This window comes from Poecilia reticulata, chromosome 21 (genome assembly GCF_904066995.2).
Source record: "Poecilia reticulata chromosome 21, P_reticulata-male-v2, whole genome shotgun sequence".
Classification (NCBI taxonomy): Eukaryota; Metazoa; Chordata; class Actinopteri; order Cyprinodontiformes; family Poeciliidae; genus Poecilia; species Poecilia reticulata.
Window position 1 is genome coordinate 11,706,526 of NC_088850.1, and position 27,791 is coordinate 11,734,316.

Genomic DNA, 27,791 nt, shown 5'->3' on the forward strand with positions numbered 1-27,791 from the left:
CTTTTGCTGATGTCACAAGCAAAAGTCAAAAGTGATGTCACAGGTAATGGCCAAAATTCCAGATCTTTTTGGCCAAAGTCAAGGTACACACAATGTGATGTCACCCATTTGGAGAACGATGATGTCACAAGCATAAGGCAAGATTCTAGAATGTGTACAAAATTTCAAGGACATCATTGTACACTGATGTCTCTCATAACAGACAAATGATGTCACAAGTGAAAGCAGAGACTCTAGAATTGATCTGCAACAGTACAGGACAACATCGTAAAGTGACGTCACACAACACAGAGAATTTATGTCACGACGTTCCATGTTGTTTTTATGACAAAATATGTAAATCAGAGCTAGACCACCAGCTCTGATTTACATATCTTTCTAAATTGCGGGTTTGAATATTGCAATACTTTCCTATAACAAAATAGACCTGCAGAAAGAAATTACTAATAAAATATCTTACATATGCATAGTGTTATGCTCTATATGGAGATGTTTGTTAGCTTTGATTGTATATCTCACAATTTTGTAATTGTGAGATATACAATTACAAAATTGTATATCTCACAATAATAGTTGCTATTAACAAAGCAACTCTGAAAGCTGAGTGGCTTTGTTAATATTCTGTCCTAGAATGCGGTTAGATGTGCCCTTTTTTGTTGTTGAGCACCTGCCCCTTTAGTGGTCTCTGCACAGCCCTGCTTACACTCATTATCCTACTTTATCTATTCTGAACCAGATTTAATCTGTGTTTTGGATCTTTATGCTTTGTTATGTGCCGTATGGGCGGCAGGCATTTCAATTGTTCTGCCAGGGGCACCCTGAACAAGTTTTCTATTGCTTTTCTGCACGTGTCTGCAAGTGTTGAAAGGCACCCGCAGATTACTGGGATCAGGGTTTGTTTGCTGTTAATCACACGTTGCTATAACGTATTGTGAGGCACAAGTTATTCGTTAATATCTTCTTTTCCTTTAGGTAGAGTAGGTGAGCACAGCCTTTAGCTATACTCAAATGTAAACTTCTCACCCATATTGTATGCTTTTGCAAAACTAATTGTTTTCTACACTAATTGTGAATGATTCACATCACTTTTTATTTGAGAAAAAGAAAAACAGAAATGAATTGTAAAAACATCCGTTTATATGAATATTCTTTCCACAGATGTTCACTTTTTTCATTTTTACGAAACACCAACTCCTTTGAGAAACTAAAAGTTCATGTTTCCTGTTTTCATCTAATTTAGAAAATGTGTTTTCAAGACCAGAGTTCACTTTAAAAGTCATTATCATTAGTGCTGTGAGTTTAGCCAACCCCACAGATGAAGAGGGGCAGTGGGGTTGGGGGGGGAGCTGATACAAAGTTAAATAAATTTCAACATTTATGAAAGGATGGAACAGTTCTGTTTTCTCAAACTCCAAAAGAGAAAGAATCAACTTGGACAAGAAACAACCACGTTCCTGGACGAATGATAACATCCGCTCATGACAAGCAGATAAACTGCAGAAAGGTCATTTGGAAATAGAAAGTGTTATAATACGATGTTGAAAGAAGCAACACAACCCAATAGGATCTGGGAATTTTTACAGTTCATGGTTCACTTGAACTCACATGAGCCTGACTCACTGAATGAAACATGGCAGAGAGCACTGTTTCACATGTGACCACTAAGAAAAGTTGACTACGGTTATTATTGAGGTTAAGCAAGGTAATATTCAAATGGTAAGCCTTTCATAACTTATTTTGCATGTAAAAATGCAACCAATAAAGACATAATGAGAAACAGAATGGATTCTCAGACATTTCCAGCAGCTGTGAACTGCAAAATGCGTGATTCGAAGACCCTTTTTGCCCTTTTCATTCATTCAGAATGCTAGAAAAAAATAAAAATATGAACTTTGTTTGTCCTTATTTGTGATCTAATCCAACCCTTATCTGGTTTCTGTTTTGTCTTTCCAGAAAGGTCAGACAAAGTTTCCAGGTCTTGTGTCTCAAACATGTTTTTTTTCTTTACTTTGCATTTAAGTTTTTCAAACTTCTCACCCTTCCTATGCTACACAGCGACTTCGGTGAGTGAGATCTGTCATGATGCAAGGCGCACAGCTGACCAACAAAGCAGATGTGGATGTGGTGCAATTTGATCTGATTGGTTTTCACAATGGTACTTTGGTAATCCATTTGTATGTAAATATCTCATGAGTCAAATTTTCTCAAACATGCTGGCTCAGTGCACTGCTGAGGGTTTGCTACTGTGAACAGCATGAGTGTGTGCAGCAACTGCAGAATGACGCCCTCTGCTGAAACGGTAAATGTCTTCACTTATTTGTAAAAAAAAATAAAATAAAATAAATAAAAAATTATGTCCTAGGCCAAAATAAACAAAAAAATCTAAAAAAATTCTATCTATCTATCTATCTATCTATCTATCTATCTATCTATCTATCTATCTATCTATCTATCTATCTATCTATCTATCTATCTATCTATCTATCTATCTATCTATCTATCTATCTATCTATCTATCTATCTATCTATCTATCTATCTATCTATCTATCTATCTATCTATCTGACGTGTTAACACAAATAGAGAATCAGCCAATCACATGGCAGCAACTTACACCCTTTGGGATGTAAACATGACCTGTTTTTCAGCAACTGTAGATCTACCAGAAATTTCCAGAAGAACCATCTCACTAATTTACAAATAAATGTCATCGTTTAAACACCTCAGCTGATACATTTTAAGATTTTCAGCTGTCAAAAAAAAAATATAAATAAATAAATGCAGTCAGACCCCATTAACTCTCTTCGTACGCAAATCTCTGCTCAAAATCTGCTGATACGTGCTCATTGGAAAGCAAATATGTTCCTGCCTCAGTGTTGTCGTTTTTTCTCATGAGCCTTGAAATAAGTTTGACTACCGATTCCCAACAGAACAGGGTCGAATCTGCTGATGACGGTGTGAATCAGCAGGGAAACCAGATATCACCTATATTTTGTCATCGTTTATTTGTAAAGAGTAACTCTCTCCTCTTCGGCCACTACACTTCTGGCCACCCTTTTAAAAACTTTGTGCAGACTCCCTTAGCCAGGAATGAGTATTAAAAAATATAAAATAAAAAAGTACAGTTCAGTAAAGAACTTCGGAGAATGGTGACAGTGCGCTGTCCTTTCAGCACCCAGTGTTTGTTCTTTACAGCAAGGCGGCAAGGTCGTTTCCTCGCTGATCTTTGCAGGGAAATTACAAGACTACCTCCATAAAATGCTCTTATCCGATTTTGACAAAAAAAAAAAAAAAAGCAAACTATGCGCCAGATATTTGGGTTAATTTAATAAAGATTCCAAATATATAAGCTTTATGTATCCCGCTTTCTCTTATTAGGTAGCGAAGTTGGGGGGTGAATGAATATTTCTTCTCAAAGATATGTATCCCCTTGCAGGTTTGTGAGATTTTAAAGTGGTGGGCGTGGGAGACACTCGCACGCCCCGACTTTTAAGAAAGCTCCTCCAGCCCCAGCAGCAGGCCAGTGCACACTAATCTCCAACGAGGACGAACCTCGGCTAGAAGGCTTTGCACTGTCGAGAAACCCTCCGGCAACGAATTAAAAAAACAATAAATTTTCAAAGAATTGCCCCTAAAAGGTGCATAATTGGGTTTCAATTTTCCATGATGGATGTAAAGCGCGCAATGGCTCTAAATGAGGTTATGAGGATCCCAAGAAGGATATGGCAGCATTTCCACTAAGATGAGCTGCATCTGCGCTGCACGCTGGGCTGATTGGAAATTTCAGTGGAAGTATTAGTGGAAGACAGACGCTTCCTGTAACCGCGTATATCGCACAGATAAATGGAGTAACGGAAAGGAGCAGAGGGCGGGGGAGGGGGGCCTCAGTAAACTTGACACAGCATTCAAGGGATGATCGGACAACTCGTGTTAACGCTCCTCTTCAGGTACCGTTTCCTATAATTACCACATATATTTGTGGAGTAGTCCACAGGGGACAGTCCTCTCCCCCCGCCGTCGGGGAGATAGAATAAAAAGCGACTGGACGCACAAGAGGGGGCAAACTTGGAACTTGGAGAGCCACACGGGATAATATCAGCTTCTTCTTCTTCTTCTTCTTCTTCTTCTTCTTCTTCTTCTTCTTTTGCGCGTTCTCTTTGCACGCCCGACGCTTGGAGGATGATCACCAACCTTGAGCGACCACACATATGACTTCCGTAGCTTTAACTCTACGCAAACAGGAGCCGACTTTTTTTTTTTTTTTTAAAAAGTGAACACTTACTGGGATCAGGACGGGAACTCAACAGCGAGAGAGAGAGAGAAAAAAAAAGTTACGCACATGTGCATCGTTTTGGCAGGACGCACCGGACGCAGTCAGCGCGTAAGAGAATTTTGAAAAGGTAACGACACTTTTCACAACTAAAACTGTACTTATTAAAAAAAGTGTTAAGATTATTTTATGTTTTTCTTGATGTTAAGATGTTTGACCTGACCGCACGTTAGGTTGCATGTATTATGTTAGGCTTCTACTTAAAAATGTGACTCTGGTCATTTAAGAGTGCCAATATTTAAAATTCGTCCTCAATCTCATCTCTCAGGTCTTCAAAAAGAAGAGAGCTTACTTTGCCCTCCTCCCTTCCCCCTCTGCATCCACTTTCCACTTTCTTCACTACACTGGAGCTATGAGCGCACCGCGCAAACCCGTTGTTGTGGGACTGCTGTTACTGATGTGCGCTCTGACAGAGCACTGCGGCGAGAGCGCGCCCACCGCGGCGCCGCGGAGTTTGAGGCGGATGGTGGAGATCATGAAGCACGTGGAGCATAACCGGGGGCGACACGCAGCGAGAACGGAAGCCCCGCTGACGCCGCGGGCGGTGGGCAGTGCGTCGGTAGAGCAGAGGGACCTCCGCGGCAAGACGGACAAAGGGAACCAGGCTCTGGGTGAGTGGCAGGACCATGACCCTCAAATAAATCACTGTGACAATAGCATGGCGTAGAACTTTATTAGTGCTGGTGTTGAGGGATATCTAGGCTAACACCAGCACAAATAAAAGTTTAATTTTAATTACTGTGTAACCTTTTCTCTCGTTTTCTCTCCTCCCGCAGTTTTAACCCCTACAGATTACAAAATGAAAGAAAGAATAATTAAATATTTCACAGGTAAGAACCTGTTAAAATGTTCTTCTTTTCTAAGATGTGTTTTCAGTTTGAGTCTGGTATTTTTGCCACCGAGGGATTCAAGTGGTCTATGGCAAGCTATTTGTGCCCATCATTGCACTTCCTGTTTCGGTTCAGCCAACGTATTAAAATAAAACTTTAGGTTTTGGGGGAATAAAACAGCTTTTTTTGCTACTCAGAGGTAAACAAGATGAATGCATTGTTTTTATTTGGCTTTTTTTCTGCAGTTTGTAAATAAGTGTTAATTGTTGAGCTGCTAAGTGTAAAAAGTGGTGTTCATTGATTCTACTACACTGTTCTCTGCTGCTTGGAAGTAAAAGACAGCCATTGTCACTTTTCCTGCCGCTATTTAAATTATGTCATTTGTTAAGCTGCATGAGACAAAACAAAGCTCTATGTCATGCAGCTTTGTACTGCAGGTCATTGATAAAATTGCCAAGTCATTTTGTCAATGACTTGGTAAAATTATGTTGTTTTTTGCTGCTAAGCAACTCATGAAGCATTTTTTTTTCTTTTTTTTTTCGTATTGCTGCTCAGATGGAGTCATGTAAACTTCATCTCACCGGTGTAAAATACAGCAATCTGGCTGACTAAACTGCAATTTTTACATAATTTTGTTACTAGCCAGTTTGAAAAAAGCGCTAATATTTGGTCCTAATGGCTTGCCATACAATGCTCCACTTTTAGTTATTAGGTGATAGAGAACAGAGTATCTGGAGTTTTAGTGTTTTTGTGGCTAAACTTAAATTTAATGTTTGATTAAAAAGAGAATGAAGAACTGATCCTGCTTAGCATGTTTTTAAATGATATATTTCCTAGTTTCATATTTTCTAGTACACCAAAAATCCACCAATTTGCATTTTAGCTTATACTTCTTTATGCCACACAAAATGCATAGTTCCTAAAGTTGGACTAAAGCCACAAAGCAGATGTTGATGAAGATGGATGCAGATGTTAGAAATGTGTTCAAAGACCCTGTTCCTCCTTCTCTGTCAGGTCCCCTCGTGTTCAGCTCCAAGTGCAGGAAGAACGCGTACAGACTTTACCACCACACCAGAGACTGCACATTACCTGCATGTAAGCCACGATTGCCCTGGACCTCCTGCACCAGGAGGGAAAGCTATCACCGTCCAACGTCAACACACTGCGTGAAAAGAAAACGATTCAGTCTTTCTCTTTGTGTTTTCTCTTTCTCAGACTTCAAAAGATGTGCGCGACTTCTCACACGGCTCGCGGGCAGCCCGCAGTGCACGGAGGGGTAGCGCGTGCATACTCAAAAGGTACTACAATGCTTCAACTCATACACACACACAGCGAGCCTATGATATAAGCTAATGAAGTCACTGCTGCTTGAGCTAATGAAGTCACTGCTGCTTGAGGCGATCGAGCCTCCAGCTGTAAAAAGATCTAATAACTTAACTTCTGTAGTTACAGCTTCAAGAAAACGTAAAAAAAAAAATTCAAATAAAAAAATAAATCACAGAGAGGAAGGTATTTGTAGCTTGGCAGATAATGTTACAATCAAAATGTTGTCAGTAGTTAAATCACCCTGTTGCTTTTGTCTGTGCAACTGCAAAGCAATCAATCAATAATTGACAAATAGCCTTTCCTGCTCAACTTTTCTGAATTGCATTGAAACATTATACTCTGAAAACTGTCTGAACAAATGTTTACAAGTCAGATAAATGACTTTGCCTCCACAATTTGTTTACTGCTATTAAATTTGTAAATAAATAACTTGAATAGGAATTTGCTATGCTAACTAAAAGTCTGTTCAGATGATTATTGGTCCATTTTTAAAACCGTGATTTTGCACAATACAGAAAAAGGTCAAAAGGTTGTGATGTAATCTTTTTTTTTTCAGAAATGCTCCTCAAACCGTTGGATCACTGGTGTTTAAGTTCACATCTGGTCAGACTATTTATAGAAAAGAAGCACAACAGTTCTCCAAATCCCTCTGCATCATGTTACAAATGAACACACTAACAATATAATTCCCAGATATTTTGAGCTGAACATCATCTTAGTAGGTAGTGCTAAAATGATTCAAGAACTTGCCAAAGAAGAATGGATCAAAACCAGTTGGGTTTTTGCATGCAGGCCTTTACCGTGCAGTGGAACATGTCTAAAACTGAGGCTTTTTCTCATAAATGAGGTGCTTCCCACCACTCTGCCAAACACTTGTAAACAGCAAATGATCATAATCAGGCGTAACTCATAAAATTCAGCATGAATTGGAACTGAGTTCAGAGTGTAGATCGTTGCTCAAGAAACACTCAGACATTTGCTCTTGGTTTTAACATGCTGGCTGTATCAACACACACAGGCCCTTGTAGTTGCACAGCGAGAGCTTCACCTCTGTTACAAATCAAGTTTCCTCATTTATCATTTGTGATTGTTTCATGGCGTTGCTTGACTGAAGGCCATGCTGACTTTTGCCTTTTCTGTTTTGCAGGTTGAAGTCAAACATGTGTGCTTCAGAAGAAAAGATACAAAAAAAAAAGAAATACATTGGTGAAAAAGTGCCTTTGGACAGTGAGAGGGAAGCCTAAATCTGACCGGCCTGTCTGACTTTAGGCACAGCGTTTTTGCTTCACTCGCATCCCTTCTGCTGAGGCGAAAATTGCTGCCAATCTCCACTTTGGCTGGACCTCAAGGGTTAGCTGTCATTACACGGGAGCATCGAGGCGAGGAAAAACACAGAGCAGGTGAAGAGTGAAGAGAGGAGGAGCTGGCAAAGAGAAGCAAAGTGGGGGCTTTTCTTCCACGCTGCACTGGAATTCAAAAGGATGTTGCTTCAACAAATAATAAGAAACAAGAATCACTTTCCTTTTGAGACATTTTTGCCCTTGTTGAGTGTTTCAGGCTGACATTGGCCCTTCTTCTACTGCACTATCACGATCTAAAAACAGAAGTTCTCGCTGACCCCCAGCAAGTGACAGCGTTAGTCACCCACTTGTGCTCAGAATGAACTGTTGTTAAATTATTGCAAGAACATTTTTTTCCTGCAAAACTAAAAAACACAAGTGGTGGCTTTAAGCCACAGGCAACCTGTGGATAGACTAACCCTGGGTACTGCGAGGTAAAGACCGTGTTTATGTATTTTACTCGTCAAATGGCTTAGTGGTACATAAATCATAGGTCATGATCTGTCCAACCAGGAGTGTAATGTATATACGGTAAACACAACCATAGGAAGAATCCACCATTAAAGAACGTGGCTGGTCTTTAGCAAAAAAAAAAAGTGTTATATATGTAAAAGTGTATATCTATATATATAAATATATATATTTAAAAATGAGATATATTTAAATAAATTATGAGATTGTTACAAAATAATTTGTCTTTGTTGTGCTGTGCTGTGCTGTATTTTCTCTTGTGTTCCCATCTTAAAATGAGGAATGCTGCCTGAGTGAGCGCATGACTGGACTGAGCCCTGGGACAGCTGATCCGGTGAAATTCCCAAGAGCTGCTTCAGACGGAGATGCTAAAAAAGTTCAAACTCAAATGAGAGCCAAGGACTTTTTTTTTCTTTTTTTTCTCTCGTTTTGTTTGAAACAGTGTTGCAAAATCAGTTTATGTGATCACTTTCCAGGTTGCGAGTGAGAATATTTTTCAATGTTTTATTGCATCGACACTGTAAAACAACAGATTTCTGTTGAGGGTTGCTAACTTACTCATCGAGTTCCCTTTATATGCAGTGGCTTGAAAAACTAAATACACCAATCATTCTTATTATTAGTAGTAGCAGTAGTAGTAATATTTTTTGTTGTGACAGACCAACACAAGGTATCAAATACTTCAGAAGTGTTGGGAGAATGATAAAATGTTTAAAAATATGAATGGTGTGGCATGGATTTGTATTCAGTCCCCCTTACTTTGAAACCCATACATCTTGCACAAAGACATGATGGAGAGGACGGTATCGAACCAGCAACCCACCACACAATTGAGAGAAACTCATACCACCCATGTATTCGTTCTCTTACACTGAAGTGTGTGGTTGTAAAGTGACAACATATTTTAGAAAGTTTCAAAGGTAAGATAAAGACAGCAAAATCCAAACATTTTATGCCCTTAAATGTTGGCTAAGCCTACAGATGTTCTGCTGTAGAAATGATAGTGCAGGGATGGAAATGTTTTCCATGCCAACATGCTGTCAACAGTTGTCAGAGAAAAAAATCTTTTAAATAAAGTTAAATCCTTTGTGAAATCTATTGGAAACACAAGCACCTGTGGCAGCCTTAGGCTCATTTTGCTGAGGTGCTCTTGGTGTCAAGACATTTCCTCCAACAGCTTTTGGATGGAGCTGGCTGTAATTTATAACACCTGGCTGGTGCACTATAAGGTTGTTTGGTTCCCCTTGAACTAGTACGCTGTATCAGTCTCGAGGTTGTCCACCATTTTTTAGAAACGCTTTGATTTATTTATTTTTTTCCGCACTGATTGGGAATTGTGCTAGTGTCAAAATTAACATAAAAAAAAAAAGAATTTGATTAGAAATTTCATTTTACATTTGATTTCCAAGATGAACAGGACATCGACTCTAATATGTATCATTTGACAGATACATGAACAGCTCTGGTATTTCTGGTCCTACATTTTTCAATAGATGGAGACCGTCCAGTAAGCAGCTGGTTCATCTTTCCTTCAACCCCACCCACATATGATTTGCATCTGTTTTCCCCATGTCCAACTGTGATGAAATCATAAGTCTACCATGAGGAGGCTGATAAGTCATATGTGTCAGTAGTGGAAAGACATAGCTTGTGGGAGTAACACCAACACTGATGAATAAGCAGCGACTGACAAAAACAGAATAACTTCATGACAGTTAATGGCAGTGATTAATTTTCTTCTTTAATGGGAATTATTTTTATTTTTTGTTACCATTATTCCAGAATATAATTTGGAAGGTCAGACACTAATGTTTGAACAAGAAGATCTACCTAACAGCCGTTGCTCTACTTCATCCCAAAGGTCTAATCAGATCTGGGAAGCAGCTCCACACCAAACTGCTTCTCGTGTGAGTGTGTGCACATTGATGCTGGAACAAGAGGAAACCATCATCTAACTGTTCCCACAAAGTTGGGAGCATTCAAAGGTTCAAAATGTCTTGGTATGTTGAGGAATTGCCAGATCCTTTCACTAAAACCAAGGAGTGAAGCCAAACTCCTGAAAAACAGCCCCGTGTCAGTCTCCACAGCATTAAACTTCACACTTAACATAATGTAGTCAGACTAGTGCTGCTCTCCTAGCAACTGCCAAACCCAGGCTTGTCTATTGGATTGCAATGATTTATCACTACAGAGAACTCAAGTGACAACCTGCTTTACACCACTACATCTGACACCTTTCATTGAATTTGGTGATGTGAGGTTTGAAACAAGCTTTCCAGGCTCCATTCTTAAGTTAAACGTAAGGCCATATGAAGATGGGAGGTGCTTTGCTGACTGCAGAAAGTTGGCAACCTCCAACTACCCTGGACCTCAGCATCAACTCACGCCGTTTACCACAAACAGACGACTGCTAAATATGTAATAGTGGAAAAATGTCAGTATTAGACTTGCTGCACAGGAAGCCATGCTGGAGTTTACTGATCTCCTGAAAGCGACCCCTTGTTTCACAAATTTTGTAGCAGTAGCATCCATGTCTCAGCAGGGAGATACTTTGCCATTGTTTAATGGCAAAGTATCTCCCTGCCATTAAACAAGGAGATACTTTAGTAACCTCAGCAGAAGACATAAGCAATGTCTTCAAACAATATTACGAAACATTATATACATTATAATCCCCCGGTTGTGATGGTATTCCATCAGAATACTACAAGGAGTATATAGATATTCTTTCTCCAGTGTTACAAAAGGTGTATCAAGAGATTTTTGAGAGAGGACAGCTGCCTCCTACTTTTAATGAAGCTCTGATATCCTTGATTCCAAAATAAGATAGGGATAGCACAGACCCGGCAAATTATAGGCCAATTAGTTTATTAAATGTGGACTGTAAAATATTAACCAAGGTGCTGGCTGTACGCTTACAACAAGTATTATTCACCAGAATCAGACAGGCTTTATGAAAACCCGCTCCTCCTCTGATAACATTAGAAAATTGTTACACCTGATGTGGCTGAGTCAGTCAAAGGAGGAGCCAGTCGTTGCCATCTCCTTAGATGCGGAGAAGGCATTTGATAAAGTGGAATGGAGCTTTCTCTTTTTGGCTCTCAAATTTTGGATTGGGACTTTTTTTTATTAAATGGGTCAAAATATTGTATAAGGAACCAAAGGCTGTTGTCATAACTAATGGCACTATCTCATCCTTTTTTAATTTATCACGTGAGACCCGTCAGGGTTGTTCTCTTAGTCCATTGTTATTCATCATGTTTATTGAAACTTTAGCAGTGAGCATTAGGATAAATAAGGACATCAAAGGGATATTATGGTGACAAGAACACAAACTGCTTTTACATGCGGACGATAATTTATCACTTATAACACGTCTGCTTACATCTTTGCCGCACCTAATGGACACTATACAGATGTATTCGACGGTTTCAGGGTACTCAATAAATTGGGCTAAATCTGAAGCCATGCCATTATCCATCCATTTTCTTTCACCCTTGTCCCTCAGTGGGGTCGGGTGGGTTGCTGGTGCCTATCTCCAGCTAACGTTCCGGGCGAGAGGCGGGGTCACCCTGGACAGGTCGCCAGTCTGTCGCAGGGCAACACAGAGACACACAGGACACACAACCATGCACACACACACACACACTCACACCTAGGGGCAATTTGGAAAGGCCAATTAACCTAACAGTCATGTTTTTGGACTGTGGGAGGAAACTGGAGTACCTGGAGAAAACCCACGCATGCACAGGGAGAACATGCAAACTCCATGCAGAAAGACCCCAGGCCGGGAATCGAACACAGAACCTTTGTGCTGCAAGGCAACAGCTCTACCAACTGCGCCACTGTGCAGCCCCATGCCATTATCCTCTTAATGTAATTCACACAAAGATTTTAAATTCAAATGGGTACCTGAAGACATAAAGGATCTTGGGATTAGACTTGGTAGGGAGATGGAGGTGTTGCCTTCACTAAATTTTAATCCGGTGCTTTCAAAAATTAAAACAAACTTTGAGAAGTGGGAGAAGATAAAACTAACACTATGGGGTAAGATTAATGTTATAAAAATGATCACCACCCCTCAGTTTAACTATTTGCTTATGATGCTTCCTATTACAATTTCACTCGATATTTTTAAAAGGTAAGAAAATTTAATTAAACATTTCTTGTGGGAAGGTAAAAGAGCGCGAATAAAACTAGAAACATTGTATGCTCCTAAGGAAAAGGGCGGCCTAGGACTTCCGGATCCTAAACTCTATTGCTTGCCATTTGAGATGGCAAAATTAGTTAAACACTGGGAAGGTGAGAACAGGCAGAAATGGTTACATATTGAAAGGGATATTTGTTTGCCGTTTGACCCTAAACACAAATTATCTCAAAAGATTGACACAACAAACTCAGCTTATGTTCATTCTTGTAAAGTTTGGTCAAAGGTACACAAACTGTTAAAGCTTCCACATCAGGTAGAGAAATATGCGTCTCTCTGGAATAATCCTGCTATATGTATTGGTAAAATTCACGCGGCATGTGCGCCATTGGTGATTTATACAAAGACGAGCAATTTATGTCCTTCAATGAACTTACACATTTAATTTGGAAGGGAGAGCAAATTTTTGGAAATATCTACAGATGCAGGGTTTCCCCCATTGTATTAAGCCTGGCGGCCCGCCATGCTTTACTAGCACCACTGCCAGGCTAAGTCTTAAGTCTTTGTTTATTTTCTTTTAGGAAAATAAAAAAAACAAAAAAAAAAAACGCTTTTTTTTTTTTAAGCCGGATTGCAAGAGTTTCTGTTGCTCCGAGCGTTTCACTATCAGAGCAGATTTATTCCTAAAATATATGTTTATAGTTTATGCATTTAAAGCCGGACCAATCACACCGCTGGGCCTCTGCGCGCTGCAGCAGCTGGATGTCTAAAGTTAACCTCAGCGCGGATGCCACGCTCCTCCTTTCACTCGAACTGGACACAGGCTGACCGCTATGGATATTTACATCAACCCCCTGTGAGGAATTATGATTAGTTATGAGGAGTTATTGATTAAGGTAAGAGTTTAAACCCACCGCGTTAGCTCTGGTTGCGCAGCTCTACGTGAACCGCAGGAATAACTTGTAGTCGCGCTTTCAGAGGTGCTTTGAGGTGAGAATGATGTATATTTATGAACAAAACATTATGCGGCGTTTACATCTCAACACGCTGCCCAGCGTTTGGCCCCGTCTTCCCTGTAAAGTTTAGGTCTGTGTTCCCAGTTAGCCGGTGCGTTAGTGGTTAACGACCCAGTGCTAATCGCTCATCGTGGTCCTCACCAGGTTTAACCCGGTGAGGAGCTTTCGCGCTCTCCTCGCAGTCACGCATCACGCTGTTTTTATATTATTTTATCATTACTAGTATTATTTTTTCCGGTTACACTAAGCACCAGACCGTATCAAATGTTTTGCCCACTTAGTCAGACAGAGTTAATTTGCGCGGCCACCGGACATCTGAAAAACTCGTCCAGAAACTCGACCAACCAAAATAGTTTCTGTGTCCCCTTGTTAAAATCTCAACAGACACGAAATGAAAGAGCTGCTAAAGCCACATTAGCAGCATTGAATTAAATCGGTCCAAGGGTGTATGAGGCCTGGAGCAGAATCTGACTTAGGGGCCCCCTTTGTTGCTAAAAACATCAGCACCTCTAAGAGCTTCTGTGTTAGATTTAGTGAAATCTAGGACAGGGGGAGTAGTTTAACTGGCAAACCTAAAAAGCAATAAATTATAACTGCAGCTTACTAATTTGTATTTGTGAACAAACGGAGCTGAAACTAAAAGATTAAACTCACAGCATCATATTGTAGCTGTGGTAACAAACTAATCCTACTATGAATATTGTTCTTTGAACTTCTACAAAATAAACTTGCCAGCTCCTTAAAATCTTAAATAATTTAAAGTCTTTTAATTTATTTATATGCTGAAACCGTTATGTCAAATTTAGCAGCAATGATAATCTCAATAAACAAATGCTATATTTATATATCTGTGGTCTATGTTAAAATATTAGCATTTATGGGGCCCCTGAAGCCCTGATGGAGCCGCTGACTTAATTTGGATTTAACAGAAGTAGACATATTTATTTATTTTAATTGTATTTTTTGATTAGTTGTTTTTAAGACTAGTTGTGAGTTTATATAGCAGTTCACTGATGATGTTTCCCATAACATATAATTACCCAGTGATATTTTTTACTTTTATTGTCTACTTAACATCTTTTAATACAAAAACACGGTGGACTGCCTCGGCACCCTGACCACCGGGCTTAGCAAGTTTTCTGGGGGAAACCCTGAGATGAGACATTGTGTTACCTCAAAATTTAAAAAGATTGTAGAAAATGATATATTGAATTATATTAAGATGCCGCGTGAACGATACACTGCCTCTCAATTTTATAAGATGCCAAGTTATAATCTGAGTAGTGAATTGTCAAATATTAAACTTCTATGGCAGAAAGATTTGAGAAAAGAGTATACAAAAGAAAGATGGTTGAGTGTACTGTCAGAGAGTGGTAAATATGTGAAAGAGGCCAGAAGTAAATTTATACAGTATAAGGTGCTACATAGATATTATCATACGCCTACTAGGTTGCATAGAATAGAAATAATGTCAAATAATATGTGCTGGAAATGTAAGAAAGAGGTGGGCACATATTTGCATTGTTTTTGGGGCTGCTCTGTGTTTACTGGGAGACAGATCTCAAATGCCAAACACCCCAAAAGGGGCTTTTACAGTTGTGGTGGTCAGTCTGGTGACAGCCTGCAGGATCATCTTAAGACATTGGAAGACCACAAAGTGTCCCGAGCTAAATGAGTGGATTAAATCAATGACGGATACAGCTTCTTATGAAGCCATGCTCAACAACATGGAAGGGAACAGGGACATGGAATGGGATAGCTTTTGGGACTCATTGAAAAGAACTACGGCTTTGAGTAATGCATCTGAATGAAGCTCGATTTTCCCGGACAACTAACTTTCTCCCAACTACTTAATGTTTTTGAATTAACACTGTAACATACATGATATATGTTAGAGATTGATTCCAATTGCAGCCATTCATAGGAAAGCAGGACTTGGAAGCAGTTTGTATGATAAAGTCAAGACGAAGCACAGTTCCAATAGGTGTTTGCTAATTGCTGCTGCCGCTAATCTACGGGAGTCGTAAGTGTATGGCGTGGGGCAGAAACTTTATTGGGTTTACAGCCACAAGGAAGAGGTTTGGGTAAATAGGCAGTGCACTGCATGAACCTAGGCTAAGGAACCCAAACGACTACCACAGGAGATTAAAAATGTTCTCAAATAAAAGCAACACTTCATGTAGAGGGAATAACATGACAACATATAAAGTTTAAACTCTGATTTTTCATAGTAAACACCATAAACGTGTCCCTTTTCTCCACCCATTTTTATTGAGGCTTTAACAAAACTACATTTAACCTATTGCGGAAATTTACACATGTGAAGAAGATGGATTTGTGAACAAATGAAACACCTTTTCAATTAGATTGATTCATTTTAATGATCCAAGTAAACCAGAAGCAGCAGCACTGCTCTAAATGTCACTGGTAAGACAGTTATATTGATATATTGATAAGTGCTTTTGTGACAACCAAGATGTAACAGGTTGGTTGATTATGCAGGTTCTTCTCTTAGATTTAAATGTGCTTCAGGGTGGGATCTTGTTAGGAGCTCTTCTCCAGGAAAGCTTTGCAGCAGCGTAGGCACTGTTCATACACATTTTCAAAGTCTGCATCGCTTCCCTGAGGGATAAAACACAAGACGAGCTTCAGTAAATAACACATTATTATATGACGACTTGCATTGGGTTGAGAGTTAAAAATGGACAAACACACTCTTATGAATGTAAATGGGGAAAAATGTGAAATGACAGCAACCTTTTCAGCCAGAAAATTGTTTTTCCCTCTTTCTGAGTACCAAATTAACTCAAAGCAGATGCCAAGAGGTTTACTGAGTGGTAAAACCCACACACAAACTCAAGACACATTCCTACTTTTCCGACATAAAGCCAAAAGAGACGTTAGTGTTTCTGAAACTCTGGTCTCTTCAGTTCATGAGGGTTTTGGCACATGCCTTGTTTTTTTTTGTCTGTGTTTTGTTCTTTATAACAACTCAACTCCAGAAAAACAGGAAATATTTATAATATTTGACACATTCTCTGAACTTGTTTTAAAATCTCCACTACTGAGATTTAAACATACATTTGTTAAAGTAAATGTCTTCATTCACCTTAAACATTTTGTCACATAAAAACCACAACACAAAAATTCTTTACTGGGAGTTTTGTGTTATATCAATATAGAGTAGCACATAATTGTAACATGGAGAAAAAAACAAAAATAAATGGATATCATAATATAATATAAACAGTTTCACACACACACACACATATATATATATATATATATATATATATAGTTCCTGTCATAAATAAATAATAAAATATAATTGCAACTTTAGCATAAGGTGGTTTTAAAACATTTTGACTTGGAGGGACTAAATGCAAATACATGCCAACTTCAAAAAAAAAAAAAAAAATCAAAACAAAGTCACTGTTCCTTTACTTCACAACTATTGAAATTGTCTTTGTCTCTTACATACTATCTAAATAGAACACATTTAGGTTTGTGTTTATGACATGCTAAAATGTGAAAAAAGTTCAAGGAGTATGAATACTGTGAAATTACTGTGAAATTGCTCAGCTGGGAGAATTTTGCTCCAAACTATAGGTGGTGTCACAAGTCTTTATGATGGATGTTGGAGGAAAAGCTCAGACCACAAATATGTGAACTAATTTGGGTGCAGTTGCCATCTGACAAAACACAAGATTAGAGATCGCTATTAAATTTTGCACACCTAGTACACAATCTGTTGAGGAGCAGAACGTAACTGACCCAATTTGGATAATGAACAGCAAAACCCTAAAGGAGGAAATGATGCGCTTTGTAAGGCGGCTGCAAGGCTTATCCTCATCCCTCCTGCAGAGAATAAAGAAACACATGTCTCCATTTATTTTGACACGGTGACACTGATTGTCATGCTGCTAACAACAAATGGGTTATTGGCGGCAGTCCACAACCAAAGTGGTGTTAAATATTCAAAGGAAAACCACAAAGTATATCAGCAGCTCTGGTAAGTAGAGCTAGAAAGCCCCTGAATGCTGCGCAATAAAGCGAGGCGTCCAAACCACGCCTAATATAACTGTCCACATTTATATATTGAGCCACAATGTCTTCCTCCAGCCATGACCCTAACAACATGATAACCGTTTTATTTAGGGCTGGCGTTCCAAGTAGAGTAACTGAGCCGACAAAAACAGAAACAAACACATCATACACAGCCAACAAAGATCTGCAGAACTTCTTCAAGACCACACATGACATTAGTTATTTATTGTGAGATTATTCTAAATACTTTCAGGAAACATAAGATTTATCAGTCGTCAGCGATATGTCATGAAGGTATATCAGTGTGTTATCAATGCTTTTGTGTGCTCTGAAACCTTCCACGACTTCTGCCTTTTTTCATTCACAACCCTCAGGAAAGATAAAAAGGATTCAAGAAAACCCAGTCCAAATCATCTGGCTGGGATTCCCACTGCTGAGAGAGTATGTAAAGAACCAAAGAGACGAGCCAGCCGCGGATCGTGGAAAGCCAAACCAATCGGAAACCAAAAAAAAAAAAGACAAAGTACTTTTGTTGCAGTCCAAGTAATTACAGTTTTGGAAAAAAAAAGAAAAGAAAAAAAAAGCCACTGCAATGAGCACAGGTCTGGAAAGGTTGTGAAACATGTTTTTTGAAGCTAGTAATTGATCCGTTTTATAACCGTAGTCTGCACTGTTTTGCTTTGGAGCTGATTATTGCAAGAAACGTGCTTATAAAAGATTGAATGTCTCCCTTTAGACTCTGAATTCTCTCTAGAGCTACCACATGCACCTGAACACGGCAAAGTTCACCCAAAGACAAAAATACTAACAAAAACACTATCCAAAATGTTGGATAACAAAAAATAAAAATAAAAAAAGAAGCAGCCAGTAAATCATCAGTTTTGTACGTGGAGCAATATGGTGCACATGACTTTTCTTAATATATAGTGGGAAGGTAAATGTATAAAATTCAATAAGAGAGGATGTGACTGAATAATAAAGACGTATGAACCGTATTAGTTCTGTTGCTTTGTTTGCAGACATTTGAAGGCAAAAATGTACAGAGACAAGAAAAACAGGCCTGCAGCCACACTCGTTTGTTTTAAACAGCCGTGTTCAAGACACAACCGCATCAAATTTAGGAACAATTTAATACTCAGAAATCTTGAAAATAAAGCACATGAGCACATGTGATTTTGTTCTAAAACTGAGCCAGGGAAAACAATTTAATTGAATACTTACATAATATGGGTCTTTGATGATCCGCTGGTTCTGAGGATCATATGAACCGAGAAGCTCGATCTTTGCTGTGGAGTTTTTCACAGACTTGGCCTTCTTGTTCAAGTCACTGTAAAGAAAAAAAATGTAAACTCATTCGAAGCAGAGATGAATAAATCTAAAGGTTTCAGCATGCAGCCTCCTTATAATAAACATCCATGTGGTCAGTCCTGCCTGCCTGAAATCCTTATAGAAATTTTACAGTTGCTTTATGTCAAGGCAAACCTCTGTGCAAAAGTTAGAGAAAGTAATGTGCAACAAAAACAAAAAAAAAAAAAATCAATATCAACACATCTCTACTACTATAGAATGTCAAATCTAAAACAGTACAAACATGAAGACAAACAATTAATGAACTCTTTGTCAGACAATAAAAATATGTGGGAGGAAGAAGGAGGAAGAAAAAATGGCTAAAGAGCAAAGACGAGGCATCCAAAGAACTCAGTAAGCAGCTTACAGATCAGATCTGCCATAGGCATGTGATCTCAAAATGATCCCTAAACGTTCAAAGTAGCAAAAAAATATCCCTCCCTATGACCTTTCAAAAGAGCTTAAGAAAGGCTATTGCTCATTAAAGGGAGGCATTAACAGGGGAGTAAGTTGTAGCTCAAAGTTACCAACGTTTCTTTCTTTCTTTTTCTTTTTTTTATGTGAATGAGCAGCATAGATTCTCAACGCAACACAAGTCCATTCTGAGGGAGTGTTTTCTCACCAAGACGAGACACTTAAAACATGACCCGGTGTTTTCAGTGCCTGCGTGTCGTCAAGCTGCGATCGACACTCGGAAGGGAAAATAAACAACGCTGCGAGCCGGAATAACTGTACCTCAGGTTGCTCTCGTCCATGCAGAGTATGTATTCAAAGTTCATGAAGTCATCTTTGGTCACCTGGAAGTGGGACAGAAAAGCAGAAAAAGGCAAATGTTAGTTTTGGCTCTCAGTGGAAACACGGTGAGGTGAGAGAGGCTCCCGCTGGGCTTTCAGAGAGAGGGGAGAATCCTCAGCAGAAACTATCAATTATTGTTAAGCAAAAACTTCTTTCATCCATATTTCATAATAAAAAAATAACCCCACCCCAAGATTAAATAACTTAATTCACAGATTAAACACAGAAATTCAGTGATTTACACAGAAGCAACAGTTTTAAATAACCAACTCTATTCAGCAAAATCATCTTTACATTTTATTGTGCATGCAATAATTATTGGCTAAACCACCACAATAACTTGGTCAAGAAATTTGGGTTAATTTTTAAACACAGATTACAAAAAAAATCCCACACATACACTGCTGTGAAAAAGGATTCGCTTCATTACACATTTGTGCTTTTGTTCCCCCAGGCGTAAAAATTCTCTCTGTAATGCTTCCTAGATGTTAATCACTTTGTTTTTGATCTTAAATTTCTGTGTATGATGGCGCTTTATGTCAGACAATTTTAATATCTTGGTTGCATGGGTCTGGCAGCAATTATTTTCGGGATATGCTTAAATGGCAAAGAAAGGAAATGGCAACTGAGAAACAGGTGAAAAAGAAATATTTTCTTTTAGACAATGCTACTCATGTAGGAGGAAATTAATTGTTACAGCTGAATATTCAAACAAATGAATATTCTCACTCTCCTAAACCTCGTCCTCACACATGGTGGTAGTGTGTGCCTGTTGAGGTGTGAGCTCAAAGCTGACCAGGCGCTCTCACAGTTTAAATGAAGCGGTGATAATCCGCCGTTTAAGAAAGAAAGTTCTCTTTACAAGTCCGACGGGGATCTTGGACTGATTTGAGTGGAAAAAATGTGAGTGAGCAGGGAGGATCCTATTGAAAATAAGGAGTAAGTGGAGTAAGACATAAGTTTCAAACCGCTAGATAAAACTCCTGATAAAGCCATGCTGAGATGGTACTGCTCTGTGCAAAAATAAACCGGTTTGCCTTTTAAAAGTGAACTCTTTCACCTGCAGAGTTTAGAATAGCGCAAGTATAGGAAGCATCTTATTGTTTCAGAGCACTTGAACTGTCATCATAATGTATTACTGTTTTATTTAGAGTGATACAATCAGCTTTTTATATATATATAAAATGCAGTGCTCCAAAATTTTTCATGGGAAAACATTGATAGTAATTTGCATCTACCAGCAGAACTTGTCTGTTTCACTGAACTGGGCCTGCTTTAATAGAAAACAGAAAAAAATAAAACAAAATGGATTCAAAACATAGAACAACCTCTGTAAAATTAAATAAGACTCACAGATCATTAATCAAAAAGTGTCCATCTATCCAGAGATGCATCCAATGTGTAAGAAATGTCAGAATTTAGAATAGGTTTGTTTTTTGTCCAAAGCTTTAATGCTATTGGCATTTTGTTTTTGGAATTTCATATTACGCCTGATATTCATACATAATAAAGAACATTTTGACAAATCAAAGCAATCTGTGTTGCTCATAGGGGCAAAGAGATGGATCCCTACATGAGGAAGGACAAATCTGTTCCCTCTGTCAGAATCTGGACTGTAGACCTTGACGATAAACTTCACTTGGAGAGTACAAGACATTCACTGAAAGACAACTTTAGGCAATTTAAAGAATCTAGAAACCTATCAGATCATATCCCATGGTTACAATCACAACACAACACTGCCCTGCAGCACTCTAGGCTACCAGGAGGTTTGTCAGCAGATGGTCTCACTGGGTTGAGGCGGGCTGATAACGCCATCAACATAGATAACTCCTTTTCTGATTTACTCTGTTATAAATAAAAATTTTATTTATTGGTGTGAATCAGGATTATGCAGCACCAGGAACAACCTTTTAGATCAGGGGTCCCCAAACTTTTTCCTGTGAGGGCCACATAACTTTTCCCTTCTCTGGTGGGGGGCCGGAGTCAGTTTGTAAAGAAAAAGTGTGACGATTGCAGGAGTGCCTAAACGTAAAAATGTATTGTTTTCCAGAAAGCACAATCAAATAACCCTCTGGGTTCTTTAAAAAAAAAAAATCCAGGAAATAACACTATTTATTAAATAAATACCGTATTTTCCGGACTATAAGCCGCAACCCCAAAGTAAAAAAACAAAACAAAAACGGTAAACATACATATATAAGCCGCAGATATCTCTGCCGCTCCAGGTTTTCCACAACGATGTAGCAGCAGCAGATGGGGGCGGACACCCAAAATTTGAGTCATAACAGGTCAATTGAATATCACATTTATTACAGATGAAAAAGAAAAAGTTGTCAAGTTTAGTTTTAACTGAACTGATTACGGTAGTTTCCGAACGGTAAATGTAACAGTAAGTGTGCTGATCCTTCGTGTCTGCTACTAGCATGTGCTAAATAAAAATGGGCGCTTCCTTCTTCTTCTTTATCATTGTCTTCTTATTCTTCTTCTTCAGATTTCAACGGCAGCTTGCATCCATTATTGTTGCACTACTGCAATCTACTGGATCCTAATATCTATACCTCAAATTCTCATAATGATCCCAGTATTTAAAAAAACAAAAAATCTTCTTTTTCCCATCAATGCTATTTAACTGATCAACAATATTCTCAAAGTTCAATGTTCTATTAAAACCTAATTCCGCGGCTTATAGTTTGGAAAATACGGTATATGAAAAGAAATCTAAATTCTCTCTGGTATTGTTTAGGGGGCCGGACCAAATGTGGAGGCGGGCCGGATCCGGCCCGTGGGCCGTAGCTTGGGGACCACGGTTTTAGATGAAAAGCTAAAAGCCTTCAAATAAATTCAATTTTTACTGAAGTAGAATAATCTCACACTGGAAAAAAAACACACAATTTTGTGAAAAAAATATCAAGAAATTAGAGCACGTTACAAAAACCCAAAAGCTTCACAATTATTGGTTCCCCAGCTGTACATTTCTTATGTATCCCTCCTTTTGCCATCAGGGCAGCATTCGGTCTTCTCCTACGACATTAAACTATTTTAGATGACTATGGCCTCTTTCTTTAGATCTGGGACTGAGGTCGTCATGGAAAAAGGCTGATTCTGTGTCTCGTGAGCAACTAAATGGTCCCTCATTTTCAGTTCACTGGTGGATTTTATTTAAGTCTTTTTCTGCAATCACAAAGCTTGGAATCAATATATGGTAGAACATCAGAGTTTATCTATAATGCATTCACACTGTATGTTCACATTGCATTTAGCCAGTTAATTGGCCTTAAGCTGCCCTTAATGCCCCCAATACATTTATATTTTTAGATGCTATAAATACGGAATATTGGAACAATGGCAAATAAAGAATAAGAGTGTGGAAAATCATAATTTATAGTGTTATTGCATTGTAAATAACCCAGGATACATCATATTTTAGTGCTTTTTTTAAATCAACATTTATGATTAACTTCCATTTTGAGTTTTGATGCTTTTAATTTGAAGGAACTACTTTCTGCTCAACTGTTAGCGCAAAGGCAGCAGAACAGCAAACAAAAGACAAAAGTTAAGTTGTAACAGAGATTATAAAAATCTCTTATTAGACATCCCTGTGATAGACTAACAGAAAATGGCCTCTGATGTTTGTAAAAGTCTCTAAAAACTATAAGATAAAGAAGTTACTTATATTACAAAAAGAAGATGTGATTTTGTTACGAAAATAAAATGTTTTATTTCGGGGATTCTCTATCCATCTTTAGCAGAGGTGCCAATACATCTCTTTATCTGGAGCTGCTAAATCCTTCCTACCTATGACAAATATTTCAATTTAATTTTAGACATTTCAATACCACAGCATTAATAGAACCTCTCACCAACAGATGGTTTAATGATTAAAAAAACAACAAAAAAAACAATATTTGGTCAAAAACATATTTGTACTCTCGGTCGTGGTGGAGAGGAATCGACTCCAAAAAATATATTTGTCCAACATCAAAACTTAAAAGATGATAAGCAAAATTAATGTGATTAAGGAGGATCGTGGTATTTTGGCTAAAGTTGCTCATTCCTCAAATGTTGACACAATGATAACATATTAACAAGGACGGAATCAAAATTTCAGCTCTCCTAAATCTATAGTCTTGCTGTTTTTTTGATAAGAGAAAAAAACATTCCACATTACTTGTTGTAGATGTCATCTGAGAATGTTTGTCTCGTAAAGAAAGAAAAAAACCCTCTTGTTTATTTGGGGATGCTATGGTCTCCAGGCAATATCCCAATTGGCCAATTTGCTTATTTGGAGATAAGCCTTACCAGAAGTTCAACTAAGTAGAACGGTGGAAGCAAAGAGAAGTGAGAGAAATAGGAAGAACGGACTGATAAAGGAAAAAGAGAAAAAGCTTGTCGAAGCTCATTGTGTGGATTTGGTTGAGATTAAGCCAGCGGTCTAGCCTTCTGATTTAAGCAGATTAAATGTGAGCCTGACTGAATGGGTTTATTGTGGGACAACGCAAGGAGACAGGAGATCTCAGGCAAAGGGTCAGACACCAGAGATGTCTCACGACAGAAGAGGGGAAAAAAGTGTTATAAGGTGATGGAAGATGGGGATGAGCCAGCATCACATAAAGCTTAAAGTCCTAAGATAAGTTTATGACTGGTTTCTAACTTCTGCTAAAATTGGAACATTATTTGAAAAGGACGCAGCTAAGATGGGAACGACTATATGTCATTAACTCTGCAGATATGAACATACTGTATTGAGCAACATTTTAGCATGTCAACAAGATTTATATTTTTATAAACAATGGTTATAATAAGTATTTTAAGGTCTTCGCTGCAAAGTAGATTTAAATAAGCCACATCCCATCACAACCATGAATAGCCTATTGCAATTTACATCATAACATCTCAGTCTGATCAACTTTTTGATTTTTACCAGGTCACTCCATAAACTTTTGTTATTCTTTTCTTAAAGTATTCAGAGTTGGACTATTTGGTGTGCTTTGTATGACAATCTCCCTGAATTACTAAGTTCATGAACCAATAGCTGGACATTCCCCTTCAGAAGTGTGAAAAATCCTCCGGGTCTTTAAGCAGAAAGGCAACCCCAAGCCATAAATCTTCTACCACAATTTGACTATTGGTGGTAAGCCCTTTTCAAAAAAACTTTTGTTAATTTCATGCCAGATATCACAAGATGTGCATCATCAACTCATAGAATATTTTTTTAAAGTGTTGAGGATCCCTGAGGGCTTTTTTTATTTGCAGATATGGATCTCCCCGTGGATTTCAATGCACGAAGACCATTTCACTCCGGTCTCCTTTAATTATGAACACTGACTTCAGCTGAAGCAAATGAAGCCTAAAGTGTGTTATTATTTCTCGATGAGTGTGTTGATGCACTTTTGCAGTAATTCTGGTCAGCCAGATACTCTTCTGTAGGTTCACAGCTCTACTTTTTCTTCATTTATGGGAATGACACACACAATTAAAAAAAAAAGAAAAGAAAAAAAAACAATCTGCAGCTCTGCTGGTTGCTACTAATGTTACAGGAAAATGGCAAATAACAGAAAATTATCAGAAAACACACTAAAGAGGTGAGTGGCGCCACGGATCATCCAGTTGTACCTGTCGAGCCCTATGGCTTGTCTCAATGCCATGATTCCTCAGGCAAGCCAGACCACGGGTGTCCGGTGAGCTGCCTGTATTCCAGTCAGATGTGGCACCACTGTCTATGACCCACTGCAAGAACAGAGCACAGAAAGGGGCCGCTAGCTACCGCTACGTGTAGAAGAGCGTGGTCGTACCTGCCTGGCCACATGACTCATGGGCACACCATGTCTCTTCATGCAGGCTTGACCGCGGTGGTCTGGAGTGTTTCCTATTTCATAGGTGGAGGTGGCAGCACTGTCTATCCTCCACTAGGCAAATCAGGGCATGGAGAATAACAATAGATAAGAACTGGGTCATAATGTCAAATGAGCAGAAGTTGAAGATGGTTTAGAATTTGGTGTTTTGAATACCTATAAGGATCATTGATTCATTTTTTAACTTAGTTAAACAAGTACACAAAAAGTGTAGAACATTTCTGATGACATCTTTATCTGATTTATTATACAGAATACTTACATGTACCGTATTTTCCACACTATAAGGCGCACCTGAAAACCTTCAATTTCCTCAAAAGCCGACAGTGCGCCTTATATATGGGCCAATATTGAGCCACAACAGGTCTAGCAACTACATTAAGCAGCCGCCGACTTCATTTTCGCCCGTAGAAGAAGAAGCGCACTGTGCATGCTGGGATAGTTGTCAGAACTCCGGTTTGTTAATAAAGTTTAACTGACCCATCTACCTACCGACCGTCTAGAATCAGGTCGTCTGCAGGTCATTTAGCACCACGTTCTCCACGAACATGCTGTGCGCGAACGGAGAAGGGTGACCATTGTCCGGCCACGCCCCGGCCCAGTAGCAGAAGGCTCTCCTCGCCGACCGGAGTCAGACTGTTTTGTTGATATTCACTTTAGTGCAGCTCCATCTAGTGGATGCATAACGTAACTCCAGCCTCTCCTGCAGCGTCTATTCTATGCACCTTATAATGCGGTGCACATTACATATGAAAAAAGTTTTAAAATAGGCCATTCATTGAAGGTGCGCCTTATAATCTGGTGCGCCTTATAGTGCGGAAAATACGGTATAATAAATCATAAAAACATGAGGTCAATACTTCTTTAAGCTTTCAAAGGTATCGACATCTTCAACAAAATATGATTTTGGAGACAGTTAAAGCATCTGCAAACACTGTGAAACTAGAACATAGTTTGCACACTGTAATTCCTATAGCCAAATTACTAAAATATTTCAATATATTCCTTACTACATTTGCAATAGCAAATCAGCATAAAAGATGGATATTTTACACATTTTTTAAACAGTTGAAAAGAATGTATCAATTAAATGCAGATGACTTTACCTTATCAACCACTCCAGAATCTGTTGCCATTTTCCTAAACACAGCTTCGGCAATGGGAGACCTGCAAATATTCCCTGTGTAAAATTACAATGAGTATTAATAGGATGTTTCAATATTGTAATATCCTAATTACATTCTCTTAAAGAGTGTAGTGTGATTTGATCAAAACTTTGACTAACCCAATCCTATTTTCTGGCATCTGATGAAATATTAACCAAAAAACTATTGTTGAGTTCAATTTTAACAAAACCTGGTGTGGAAATTGTTTATTGTGGGGGGAAAAAAGCAGTCCAGTTAGTTATAAAAATACACAAACTTAATCATCAACAAAATGCATATATCTTTTAGCCATTCCTCCTCAAACAAAAGTGTACAAATATCAAACAATGAAACGAACAAATATGGGGTAATTATATAAATTAGGAGCTAAAATGCTGGACCATCATACTGGGTTTATGCAAGTAAACAGCAGCGTGACTTCCCGTAGGTGGAATGCAGAATGCTTCCTTGTCAATGTTGATTTTCCAGAAATAGGTTTTGGTCATGGTAAGCTAATTTACAGCACGAGTTTGGATGTGGCACTAAATTTTGTAGGGGATTTAAGCCTATAAACGAGTTTTATGAAAAACTGTAGATTAACATGTCAACTTAATTAATGTTCAGAGTGGCAATGAAAACGGTGAAACCAAAACTAAAATGTCAATCCGGTTTACTGTCTCTATGACATTAAGTTCAAAATGTTCAAAATGTAGTTATAACGTTAAAACGTGTTTTATGAGCAAAGGCTATTTCATGTAAGCTTTATGGCCCCGAAGAGCAACTTTAATAACAGTACAGTGGAGACAAGCTAGCTGGAAATGTGACGCTAACCCGGTTTTAAGAAATAAACAAGTGAACCAATGAAAGCATAGAAGTTTGCATTTATTCTATATGTTGTGTTTTATTTAAACATTGTTGCTGATATGTTGTAAAAGACGCTCTTACCCAGACAAACGAACAGAACTGACTTCGAACCGGTGGCCGCCATGTTGCTGAGTAGTCTCCTGAATTACGTGACAGTGGGTGACCAGCTTCTGCCTGAGCAAAAGTAAGCTCTCAGGCGAAATCACAAAAAACTAAATCTCTTATTTTGTGACGGGGGGAGAAGGTTGTTAATTTTGTATTTTGGTGGTAACCACATTT

General features: G+C 38.5%; 2 protein-coding genes across 4 annotated transcripts; one reads left to right on the plus strand and one right to left on the minus strand.

Annotated features, from left to right (window-relative positions):
- Positions 1-3,223: 3,223 nt before the first annotated feature.
- alkal2a (ALK and LTK ligand 2a) lies at positions 3,224-9,016 on the plus strand. The gene is made up of 6 exons (XM_008397772.3): positions 3,224-4,399; positions 4,598-4,940; positions 5,106-5,159; positions 6,174-6,254; positions 6,375-6,457; positions 7,633-9,016. The coding sequence occupies exons 2-5, from the start codon at positions 4,682-4,684 to the stop codon at positions 6,437-6,439; spliced, it is 459 nt and encodes a 152-aa protein (XP_008395994.1). The 5' UTR covers positions 3,224-4,399; positions 4,598-4,681; the 3' UTR covers positions 6,440-6,457; positions 7,633-9,016.
- A 6,691-nt stretch (positions 9,017-15,707) lies between these two features.
- On the minus strand, positions 15,708-27,701 carry acp1 (acid phosphatase 1). 3 transcript variants are annotated; one of them, XR_014085510.1, is made up of 7 exons: positions 27,594-27,686; positions 26,610-26,683; positions 25,444-25,557; positions 19,589-19,650; positions 18,728-18,833; positions 17,234-17,317; positions 15,708-16,081 (listed from the first exon to the last, which is right to left on the minus strand). XR_014085510.1 is itself a non-coding variant. In XM_081602155.1 (6 exons), exons 1-6 carry the CDS (start codon positions 27,634-27,636, stop codon positions 16,004-16,006), a joined length of 477 nt encoding a protein of 158 aa, XP_081458281.1. In that variant the 5' UTR covers positions 27,637-27,701; the 3' UTR covers positions 15,708-16,003. The 3 variants fall into 3 exon arrangements, 2 of the variants coding, with proteins under 2 accessions (XP_081458281.1, XP_081458282.1); XM_081602155.1 differs by lacking the exon at positions 17,234-17,317 and having other exon boundaries at positions 27,594-27,701; XM_081602156.1 differs by lacking the exons at positions 17,234-17,317; positions 25,444-25,557 and adding an exon at positions 25,265-25,378.
- Between the last annotated feature and the right edge of the window lie 90 nt (positions 27,702-27,791).

Excerpts from the sequence above, each read along its gene's own strand:
- acp1 (XM_081602155.1), bottom strand. The coding sequence starts at position 27,636 with ATGGCGGCCACCGGTTCGAAGTCAGTTCTGTTCGTTTGTCTGG. Across the intron at positions 19,651-25,443 it reads TGAGTCATGTGGCCAGGCAG|GTGACCAAAGATGACTTCAT; the intron begins GTACGACCACGC and ends TCCCACTTCCAG. Across the intron at positions 18,834-19,588 it reads ATGGACGAGAGCAACCTGAG|TGACTTGAACAAGAAGGCCA; the intron begins GTACAGTTATTC and ends TTTTCTTTACAG.
- alkal2a (XM_008397772.3), top strand. The coding sequence starts at position 4,682 with ATGAGCGCACCGCGCAAACCCGTTGTTGTGGGACTGCTGTTACTGATG. Across the intron at positions 4,941-5,105 it reads CAAAGGGAACCAGGCTCTGG|TTTTAACCCCTACAGATTAC; the intron begins GTGAGTGGCAGG and ends CTCCTCCCGCAG. Across the intron at positions 6,255-6,374 it reads AGACTGCACATTACCTGCAT|ACTTCAAAAGATGTGCGCGA; the intron begins GTAAGCCACGAT and ends TCTCTTTCTCAG.